Source organism: Azolla caroliniana, unplaced genomic scaffold (genome assembly GCF_043228905.1).
Source record: "Azolla caroliniana isolate FFs.n. ecotype wild unplaced genomic scaffold, voAzoCaro1.0.p SCAF_9, whole genome shotgun sequence".
Taxonomy (NCBI): domain Eukaryota; kingdom Viridiplantae; phylum Streptophyta; class Polypodiopsida; order Salviniales; family Salviniaceae; genus Azolla; species Azolla caroliniana.
Window position 1 is genome coordinate 14590733 of NW_028230444.1, and position 11170 is coordinate 14601902.

At 37.8% G+C, this 11170-nt stretch overlaps 1 protein-coding gene across 4 annotated transcripts; it reads right to left on the minus strand.

Annotated features, from left to right (window-relative positions):
* Positions 1 to 277: 277 nt before the first annotated feature.
* On the minus strand, positions 278 to 10557 carry DEG15 (protease-like protein). 4 transcript variants are annotated; one of them, XM_087324315.1, is made up of 15 exons: positions 10339 to 10557; positions 9788 to 9834; positions 7891 to 8038; positions 7740 to 7802; positions 7292 to 7375; positions 7067 to 7210; positions 6857 to 6985; positions 2727 to 2830; positions 2560 to 2645; positions 2354 to 2448; positions 1503 to 2283; positions 1219 to 1402; positions 1031 to 1125; positions 587 to 930; positions 278 to 445 (listed from the first exon to the last, which is right to left on the minus strand). In XM_087324315.1, the coding sequence occupies exons 1-14, from the start codon at positions 10402 to 10404 to the stop codon at positions 599 to 601; spliced, it is 2358 nt and encodes a 785-aa protein (XP_087180441.1). In that variant the 5' UTR covers positions 10405 to 10557; the 3' UTR covers positions 278 to 445; positions 587 to 598. The 4 variants fall into 4 exon arrangements, with proteins under 4 accessions (XP_087180441.1, XP_087180442.1, XP_087180440.1 ...); XM_087324316.1 differs by having other exon boundaries at positions 278 to 930; positions 6857 to 6943; XM_087324314.1 differs by having other exon boundaries at positions 278 to 930.
* Positions 10558 to 11170: the final 613 nt, after the last annotated feature.

An 11170-nucleotide genomic window follows, 5' to 3' on the forward strand; every position in this document is an offset into this window, starting at 1 on the left:
CCAAAATCAAAGACTTCACAACCCTCAAAAAAGATGTGAGAAAGAAGGTATCACAATGAGACCTATGGTAACTTAAACCTGAAAGAATCGAAACCACGTCAAGATAACCTATTTCCACATAGATGGCATATTGAGATCATACATAAGCTTCACAAAGCATAAGTTTATATAGGGACCAGTAAATTGGCATTTACATGCAATATTATACTTGCAAAGCAAAAGGCCAACATAGCATTTCCTCACTATCAAGAGATTGAGGTAGGACAACCACTCTGAATATTTAAGCATATTACATTATCAGATTCATAATTTGACAATGGCATCATTTAGATTACACATCAACAATATTAAGGTTCACAAAGTATAGTTAAAAAACAGACAGAAAATATCTTCTATTTGCTAGAATGCACCCCCAGAATTTTTAACTGCATGTGCCCCATTGGAACTGTTACATGATTTTCCATCAAATATGAAAAACATGTTAAATGTCATTTTTCAGAACCCTGCAACATGTTATCATAGAATCATATACAAACTTGTCACAGGGTGATTACTGAGGGATTTTGGCATGAAATTGGTCACAAACCTGAGGTGGACATCACAACCGGCTGCTATGGTAAATGTCTCCAGATATAGGTGGATGGTCATCAGATCCTGAATGCAATTTTGGCTTAGAAGGCACAATGTTACCATCTGTCTCGGGCTTCTTGGAGAGTTCAAATGACTTTTCAGCCAGGAACTTTGCAAAGCGTGATCCCTTCTCCATAAAGGACCCTTGCAGACGTGACCTGTTTTCCTGTTTGGGCAACATTCCTAGGAATGGGAAATCCTGCGTTGACTTCAGAGGTGTTGGTGGTACCAAGGCCCAGACAGCTGAGAGCTGCTCATTAGGACTACCCAGTGCTGACAAATACGATAGATCTTTCATGTCTGAGACGTAACCCAGATGAAATCACAATAAAGAAAAAATTAGCACACGTACGAAATATGAGGCAAAAGGAAATGGAAATATATTCTCTTATTGACCCACCTCCAGATGAATATAAGAAAATGGGCTTCAAGGCTGCAGACGGTATGCTAAAATTAAGGTGAGGAATGACAGTACCTCCACTATGTCTTGCATTACTGTAAATCACCCTTATAAAATGTCAGGAAACATAGGAACAGCAATTAGCCATAATGTCAGAACCTCCACAAGAAACATTGCCCCAGAACAACCTTGTCACAAGCCCTATCATGTGTCCATGTTCATTCACCACTGCCCCTCCACTTCCTCCAGGATGTACAGCCGCTGTTGTCTCAAGCATCACAGGTGGCTCTTCTGAAGAACCTCTGAATTGCGAGAAATTCCCTGTTCTCACTACTCTGGAAACCACTCCAGCACTGAGGGAAGGGCAGAGATCTGGAAACAAAACATAAATCCAAACAATCAGAAATTCCAAATGGAAACATGACAAATAATCTGAAAGAGAAAGTATAAATACACTGTTTATGAGAATAACCTGATCGTGGACCAAATAAGCCGTGGCCAATAACAACGGCTGGTGCACCTGGAATAGGGTATTCTTCTTCTGGTTGTATTGCTTGTAGACCAGGAGGCAATGTCTCAATCTGTAAGAGTGCCACATCAAGAGGTCCTCGTGATACATAGACTGCCCTAGCATCACACCAAGTCCGTGGTTTCGGATGCTCAATCCTTACCCTTATCTTTCTGTAGCTCCTATAATTAATCTCTGATGCTGGATGAACTACCACACTGTCAATAGCTGCAATGCCATCTGTTTGAACAGCAGCATGTATACCCACATTCTGAACAGGAAATTCAACATCTAGCTTATCAAAATATTTTCTAGAGGTATTCAGAGAATCAGTATCAAGTTTCGGTCCACAAAAACGCATGAACGAATGAGAACTGGCAGAAACTGTGAGCTCCTTTTGGCTTTGTGAATGTAAAAACTGAGTTTTGCCAAAACGCCAAGGTTCCAGTAAGTGTGCATTTGTGAGAACAAGGCCCTTATCATTTATAAGTACTCCCGATGCCCATGCTCCATCACCAACTGTTACAAGAACCACTGACGCTATAGCTTTTTCAATACCAGGCAATAAATGCAAGTGATCTGTACTTCCATGAAGCTCTTTATATTGGTCCAGAGTCCTGGCTCCACATGCAAAGCTTGGAGATTTTGTTAATCCATAATTCGAAGACTTGGAGAAGCAGCATGCTTGTAGATCAATTCCAATACTTTTCAAAGCCGGTGCAAGTGCATTCCATGTTATAACCAGCTACACATACATCATACAATGATGACCTCTATAGCAATAGCGATTCATAAACTGTATAAAGTAGAATTACCTGTACTTCTGCACCACCACTTCTTTGTCTTAATGGTCTAGCAAGAATTCCAATAAAAGCACCATCCCGATTGAAGGCTGGTGCACCCTCCATACCTACATTATACATTGGTTTTGTATGTTTGACCTAAATGACTGTTCCAGGATAAAAAGAATACATGGAAGGTATTGTTGCCAGATGTAATCTAAATATTATTTTTAGAATACCTGGAAGACATCGTATATCGGCCATTAATAATGACGCCTGTGAATTTCCAGGAGGCCAGATATTTGCTATAATCCCCACAACCATGCTGTTGAAATAGAACAGAATGTTTGTTAGTTTTCGACTCCTTAAGTGCCGTATAGAAGATCAAGTGAAATTATTTTTTGACCTGTTAAAGAAATGGAGGGGAGACAAAACTCCAAAGGGAGAACCAACAATGAGCAAGAAATCTCCCTTTCTGCATGGTTCAGCCAAAATCAATGTTGGCTTAATCTGCATAAACAGGAAGGCCCTGAGCAGCAAACCCGGGGAAGAGAAGGTTATGTAGCAAGATGAAAAATTAAAGTATTGAAACCATGAGTTATTCGACAGACTACAGGTCAATTACCAGGAACAATTTTAAAAATTACAAATAGACGACAAAATGATGTGTTAATCCTATCTCTTATTTTAATATGCCATTGTCGTCACCATTAAACTTTCCATGATGGATTAAAAAACAGTGCATGCATTCTATGACAAAACATTTGGGTAAATTTGTGTTCACATATTTCTTCACTATCCAATATTGTTGTGAAACAGTTCTTTTATTCCATCACCCTTGTTATCAATATATCAAAATCATTATTACCCAATTTTGAACATGCATATAGAACCTAAAGATGTTATCTGCTTAACCTCGTCACCCTTATTATCGACACATCAAGGCTATTGTTACCAAATATGAAATGTGCCTCCCCACTAATTTACATATATTTATTCTGGTTTGTTCTTCTTAGAGGAGACAACATTTTAAGATGTATCAATCAGTCTCATATGCCTCTTAAAAGACATTGATATATCTTTCTCTTGATATTATAAGCTTGGAAAACACAAAAACATGATTCAGCCCCACAAAATCTCTAGGTAGGAAGATGGCCCACTATAAGACACTTTTTACACACATTGGAGGATGGATTCATCATCAGGCCCTCTTATATGGACATACATCTATCCTCTGTGCTGCACAGTGTGATAGGGCAGCTGCAAACTTCTTCACACCATTTAGAGATTTGAGGTTGGCAGATATGCATGAATACTTCTAGAAGAAAGCATTTGCCAATTGTATCATTAGGAAGTGGAATCTGAAGAACATTATGTAATTTGTACTGTTTTTATGAAATGGGAGGGAGATACCATTGCCTATTTAAGCAAGACTTTAGCCCACTACCCAAGGTAATGGAATACAAGACCGACAGTGCCTAGGGCTTTTATTGCTAGAACTCAAGACACATAGGGAGAAGTTGTTAAAAGGACAAGAACACAGCCACAGAAGCTCATCATAAAAAGAACAATCTCAACTTCTTTTAGCCCCTCACTCCTCATGCTACTAGTCAATCAAGGGCTACATAAATGGCTCCCAACCAGAACATTATAACGAGGGTTATAATCGATCGGGCAACAGCAATCTTTCATGCATGTAGGTCCCGGCCTCATGAACCACGATCTCACCACCCTCGTTGACAAATAAAGAACGTTATCTCTCACCATCATATGTGCTTCCCTCACTTCAGAGACCTCTCCATTCTGGATCGACCTATGCTAGAGATCTTTCGAAGAAAAACTCCAAAATATCTGATTTGAGAATCTAACATGTATGGATGAGGAGATTCTTTAGCCACGTCATGTACTATTTCTATTTACTTTTTACTTTGTTGCGCTTATTTTGGTTTGTTCTTCTCAAAGAAGACAAAATTTTAAAATGTAATCTCTTGTTTGGTATTAGACGCTATTTTGACCTCTTAAAAGACATTAATTATCTTTCTTCTTTCTTTATTTCTTTTTATTGTTCGAGCTCATTAGCTCATGCAGAGACTAGAACCTTTTGGCAGCTAGAGGATCAGTTATATAATGAGAATCTATGCACTATAGTGTTAGGAAAAGTGCATGCTCCTAATGGGTTGCCGGATGCAGTGGCTAGCACAATTGCAGTGAAACAAGGATGTCCACTATCATCCACTCCCTTCATCTTTACAGTGCTGCTATATCTAATTAAAGAGAGAGATTGGGTGGTTCACGAGTATGCTTGGTGGGGATAGCCATACAAATATTACAGTATCCTGATGACATTGTGTTGATCTCTTGACTCCCGAGAGGAACTCCAAACACATCTAGATGTTTTAAAATCATTTTTCATTGGCAGTTTTGTCGGTGAACCTTGATAAAATTTTAAGTGATGGTATTTAACACAACCCAAGCTTGGGTAACAAGATCAGAGCTGCAATTCTTCTTGGGAGGAAAAGAGTGGACCGATCTAAACTTATATCATTAAATTGGATGATGAAAAAACATGGATCAGCCCAAGTCGTCGCTTGGTGGAAAGATGGGCCGCTATTATGCCCTCATTTTACAGACATCACACAATGGATTAATCATCAGGCCTTATATGGATGCACATCTATCTCTGCACTCCATAGTGTGACTGGGCAACTAGGGCCTCTTCACATCAATAGAGATTGGGATACTTAGAAATGCACGCAAATCTATGGATTAATGGATCTTCCAATTGTGCCATTGGGGAGTGGAATTGGAGAAACACTATGTTCTTTTATGGAAACAAAGGGAGATACCATTGCCTCTTCAAATAAGGCTTTGGCCCAAGTACAATGGATTAATCATCAGGCCTTATATGGATGCACATCTATCTCTGCACTCCATAGTGTGACTGGGCAACTAGGGCCTCTTCACATCAATAGAGATTGGGATACTTAGAAATGCACGCAAATCTATGGATTAATGGATCTTCCAATTGTGCCATTGGGGAGTGGAATTGGAGAAACACTATGTTCTTTTATGGAAACAAAGGGAGATACCATTGCCTCTTCAAATAAGGCTTTGGCCCAAGTACAATGGATTAATCATCAGGCCTTATATGGATGCACATCTATCTCTGCACTCCATAGTGTGACTGGGCAACTAGGGCCTCTTCACATCAATAGAGATTGGGATACTTAGAAATGCACGCAAATCTATGGATTAATGGATCTTCCAATTGTGCCATTGGGGAGTGGAATTGGAGAAACACTATGTTCTTTTATGGAAACAAAGGGAGATACCATTGCCTCTTCAAATAAGGCTTTGGCCCAAGTACAATGGATTAATCATCAGGCCTTATATGGATGCACATCTATCTCTGCACTCCATAGTGTGACTGGGCAACTAGGGCCTCTTCACATCAATAGAGATTGGGATACTTAGAAATGCACGCAAATCTATGGATTAATGGATCTTCCAATTGTGCCATTGGGGAGTGGAATTGGAGAAACACTATGTTCTTTTATGGAAACAAAGGGAGATACCATTGCCTCTTCAAATAAGGCTTTGGCCCAAGTACACGAGATAATGGAATACAAAGAGCAATGGTGCTTGAAACAACAATACAACCACAACAGCTCATCAACAAAGAGCCCTCGCAAATTTCTTACGCTCCATCATTCCTCCTGCTACAAGTCAATCAAGCAATACACAAGTTGGATCTTGACCACAATACTCAAGAGGGCTCTTGTTAGAACTTAAGTCATATATAAAGAGAGATTTATGCAAAACAATACAAATGCAACAGCTCATCAACAAAGAAACATTGCAACCTTCTTCAGCTCCATCAATCATCATGCTGTGAGTCAATCATGGACTACACAAGTAGGGTTTCAACCACAACATTCAAAAGGGATTACAATATATGAGACAATAGCAGTGTGTCCTCCAAGACCAAGACCCCATCAACAGATAAAGACCATTATTGCTTAACACCAATGTGCTTCCCTCCATCTTGATTCAAGCCATATTGGCAATTTTTAGACAGCAGAAGTTCCAGATGTTAAAGTGCTTAGCTAACAAGAAGTTTTGGTATTTTGGGCAGTTCAACTAATTTAATTATCTTTCTTTTGGTTTCTTGTTGTCAAAGGTGAGACAACATTTTGAGATATAATCTTTCTTAAAGTCTCATAGGCAATTTTGGCCACATAAAAGACAATAATATATCTTTCTTTCTGACGTTCAAATCCAAGTTTAATCATTTGAATAATTATCTCAGTGTGTACTCGGTAAAAAGGTGATAAAGTTCAGCAATGTTATTTCAAGATAACCGTTGCAAAATAGGTCTGGAATTATATAACCATAAACCCATATAATATTAGCAAGTAAAGGTGGCCATAAAAAATGAGATACTTTCAATTACATTACCAAAAGAGTTATAGAATCTCATTTACCTTTAGTTTCCCAAAAGGTAAGCCAAAAAGAGTTATAGAATATCTCATTTACCTTTAGTTTCCCAAAAGGTAAGCCCAACACAGCAATATGTGTTGCCATCGCAAGATTATCATCATTCCTTTCCACACCAGTGCCGTTCTCCAATTCATAACTTTTTAAATGCATTGCACTGTCCATTTCCTAAAATGTTTAATGAAGATAACATCATCAGTGGCAGTAATTTAATATAGGAAAAAGTACAACAATAACTTTAAAACCCACTTTACTGGAAAAAATATGTGTTCCTTGTGATCTAGAAGTATCCATGTGCGTTAACGCCCAACCCACTTGCCAAGACCCATCAGATCTACCACCATGTGCATCCAATAAAGCCTGCAAAGCTGTTCCAGCTAAAGGTACTGCTACCTAAAAGGAGAAAATAAAATATCAGAGGGATTTTATTCTGATTTATATCATTAAGAAAATTTATAAAAAGACAAACTTTACCAGGAAAATTAGCTTTGCTGATAACCAAGATGAAGAATTATTTGCAAAAGGTGTTTCATCATTTGAGGAGCCTCGATATGGACTCTATTCAGGAAATTATAAGGCTTCAATGAGAGAATACACCAACACCCTATTTGACAAAAGACCGACTGCTACTGCAGTCACTATAATACATTTTATGTCCCCCAGTAAACAGATGATCCATCATCTATAAAAGTCAAAGACCACTATAGCTATACAGTAAAATCAGATTAGAAAGAATTTTGGTTATCGACAGTAGTTGTAATAGTAATATCTTGAGTAAAATATGCAAACCTAACCACCTCGATCATCTATAAAACTCAAAGACCACTATAGCTATATAGTGCAATTAGATTAGAATGAATTATGATTATCAACAGGGAGTAACAATAGTAATATCTTGAGTAAAATATGCAAAGCTAACCACCTCAAACTGCTCCAAGAGGACGTCCACTTGAGTGCCAGCAATCAATGTGGGGGTTTTTACCATCTGCAACTCAATAGAATGAAAAATGTAAATTCTAATTTCGAATGGATATTCCTTGGAAATGAATCAACCACAAGGGAAATGTATATACCTTTGTAGATTCCGATAAATGTCCTTTCTGAAGAAATGGTTCCACGATTGATGCACATGTTAATACAACTGAATAACCCTCTCCTTGCACATTCTCAGGGTTACAGTGTAGCAACCATCCAGATGCCGAGAGTGTAGTATCACCAGACCTAATAAAGTTAGACTTCTATAAACCACGACTTTAACCGAAAAATGGTATAGCTCAACATCAACAAAATTCTGCTAGAGTGCATAGGAAGTCTTGATACTTCCTTTAGAAGCTAATAAAATCTTAAATACTGGCATAAGATTCATTACAAAAGCTACTATGCAGAAGTTTCTGCTTCATTTAGAAGTGGCATAAGATTATTTAAAATACCAGCAAAAAAGAATATGTCATTCTACGCACAAAATTGTTTAAATAATAGGATCAATTTGAGTCACGCATGCTGTCATTGCTACAGAATAGAAAGCATTAAATTCGTAATGAAAAAAGGAAACGATCATGAATATCTTTTCTGAAATATAGAACAGCATAATTAGGGATTTCTGAACAATTAAACAGCAGGCAACACTGGAGACAGAGAAGAATGATGAAATGCAGCATTGGAATAGGAATTCTGAAGAAAAATGAAGGAAAGAAAAAAAATTATATGAACATCTCTAAAGAGACTAAAATGGCCCATGAGACCAAACAAGAAACCACATCTTAAACCAAAATAAGTATAACTAAATTATCAAAAGATGGAAGGATATTTATTTATTTATTGAGTTTTGCTTTTCCATAATAAATATAATATTAAATGTTTTTGGCATGAAGGAAAAAACAACTATGTTTCTCCTTTCATGTGGTTATAAAAGCATGTCGACAGCGACATAAATTTGGGAAATATTAAAGTGATATTGAGGGGCTGCATCAAAGATTTGATTGCAACTTTCAATCCAGCTGTTCAAAGAAGTGAATTTCACTGAGGTTTCAATGTATTGCATTGTACAATTAGGAACTCAAAACATAAATAATAATTCTTATAAATTAGATATCCGTGAATCATAGATTCATAAATGACAAGACCACCAAAGTTATTCTCTAAATAATTTTTCTACTGTTTCTGAATGGTCTGTTTTGTTAACATGTTAGAAAGCTTCATATACATTTAAACAAAAAATTGTCCTCCTTTACTCTCAATGGAAAAATTAATTAGAAAAGAGCAATGTATAATATCGTGAAAATGAGATCAAGCTCCAATGCACAACATCACTTCAAAGTCCTCAGCATACCTTGCGGACTTTGAAAATGCAAATATATGACACAGGTCATTTAAGAACTTGTCACTTGAGAACTCAGATCTCAAGTGCTAGTCTCCAGAAAGTACTCAAATACTCATCATATCATGTATGTATACAGAGACTTAGGAGTATCTAGCACTCGAGTACCGAGTAACCAAACGAAGGACATCCTGTCTTCTTACATTGTTATACCTTAGGGATTAGTTGCCAATACTATGCACTTAAATGAGCAATTATTAAAAAGAGTTTTTGCAGATGATTAGTTCTCCATCTTGTAGTTCGATTGTTAAGTCTTAAGTGCTTCTATCTTGGATTTCAGTTCAATGGGATCTAGTTCGAGAATATTATATATTGATACAGTCTATATATATTTAATCTAATTTTTGCATGCATAGAAATCTAAAGAAAATGCCTTTCAATCCAAGTTTTACATTTACCCCATACCTACAATACTCACTATGCATATAGCAGGATAATTATGATCACAGAATTTAAGCAACATCAATCCTCAATTTTGCTTGTGCCGCACCAAGAAATTAACAGTTTGATATCACTTCTCATGTATTACTTTTCCAAAATATCGCCATAAGATAAATAAAATCCAGTGAAATAGGAACGTTACATATACATACTGTGCATGGTGAAATGCATGGTTCCGCATCTTTCTGCTTTTTGGATCCTGGACAAATAAAAATAGATAGCATTGTCAGGATCATTATTTGCATTATTAGGCTTGAGAACATCTCCTCAAAAGAAAACTTATCTCAAAATAATAATAAGTATACATAGCTTCAATAAACTCTTTTACTGCTCAAAAAACATCAACACTGTACATCCTCTAGTATTTCTATTTTCATATCCTCTTTTTACAAACTGTTCATATGTACATCATCCCCAGATATAGTGATCTTCGCTATACCTGGATGTCATAATATCATTATATAAACATAGATTGAATCCGAGTCCCATTGAGAGTCGCTGAGGAACCCTATAAACTCGTGACAGCCAAGGAAATGTTACGAAGTGAGCTTCGGCTTTCTGGTTCATGACACAGAAAGCTACGACACGTATGCCTTCTGTGCCAGGGCACAACCACCATTGAGGCGTGTTTTTTTTATTGAGCTTCCTTTCGAACATAGACAGAAGACGATAGAGGAAGATAGAGGATTTAGGGATTACTCACAGGTCCATGCACACGAACCATGACTGCAGAAGAGAGGGGTGCGACAGGTATCTCCCGGGGCACCATAACTGATGAAAATATGTATGTATTTTAGACAGAAGGCTTGTGTTCTCTTGGTACACCTCCGTATTCCGCAAGAAGAGGTAAGACCGGTGTCAGGAAATCCTCGCCATCGCCATCTGTGAGGCCTGGAGAGGAAGAAGCTTTGTGTAGACTCTTTCTGTCGCTGTGAGCTCTTGATCTTCTTCTTCCTACTTTCTTTCTTTCTTTCTTTCTTCTTAATAGGAGAAGGGGTGGGGTGGGGGGATATGATTCATGAATGATTGACAATCGCGAACGGTTCGGTTTCGGCTTAATCGGTTTGTCCTTGTCCAAACCAAACGGGTTAAGCTTGCCTTTAACCGGATTGGAAGTTTTCAAACTTGAACGAAACCGGTTCCTAAACCGGTTAAGAACCGAGCCAAACTGTTTAAAAGCGGTTTAACAACTCGGTTTAGGCTTAAACAAAGCCATTGTCGACTCCTAGTGGTGGACTTTTTAAAACCAAAGGCATACATACATGCATATCTATCTCCCAATAACACCAGCAAAAGAGTTAGAGAAAGATCATCTCCCCCCCTCCCTGTGCATCTGTCATGCTACTTGTTACCTCATCACGATCCTAGTAGCACTCGCTAACCATCAACAAGACTATTCATCTTATCACATGGCTGAGCATTTGCTTGCCGACATCAAAATCGAGTCCATTCGAAGATGGTGTGTGTGTGCATTGATTGCATGACACTTGACAAATGTGTCTTGCGGAACATTGTGCAAAGACTTTCATCTATTC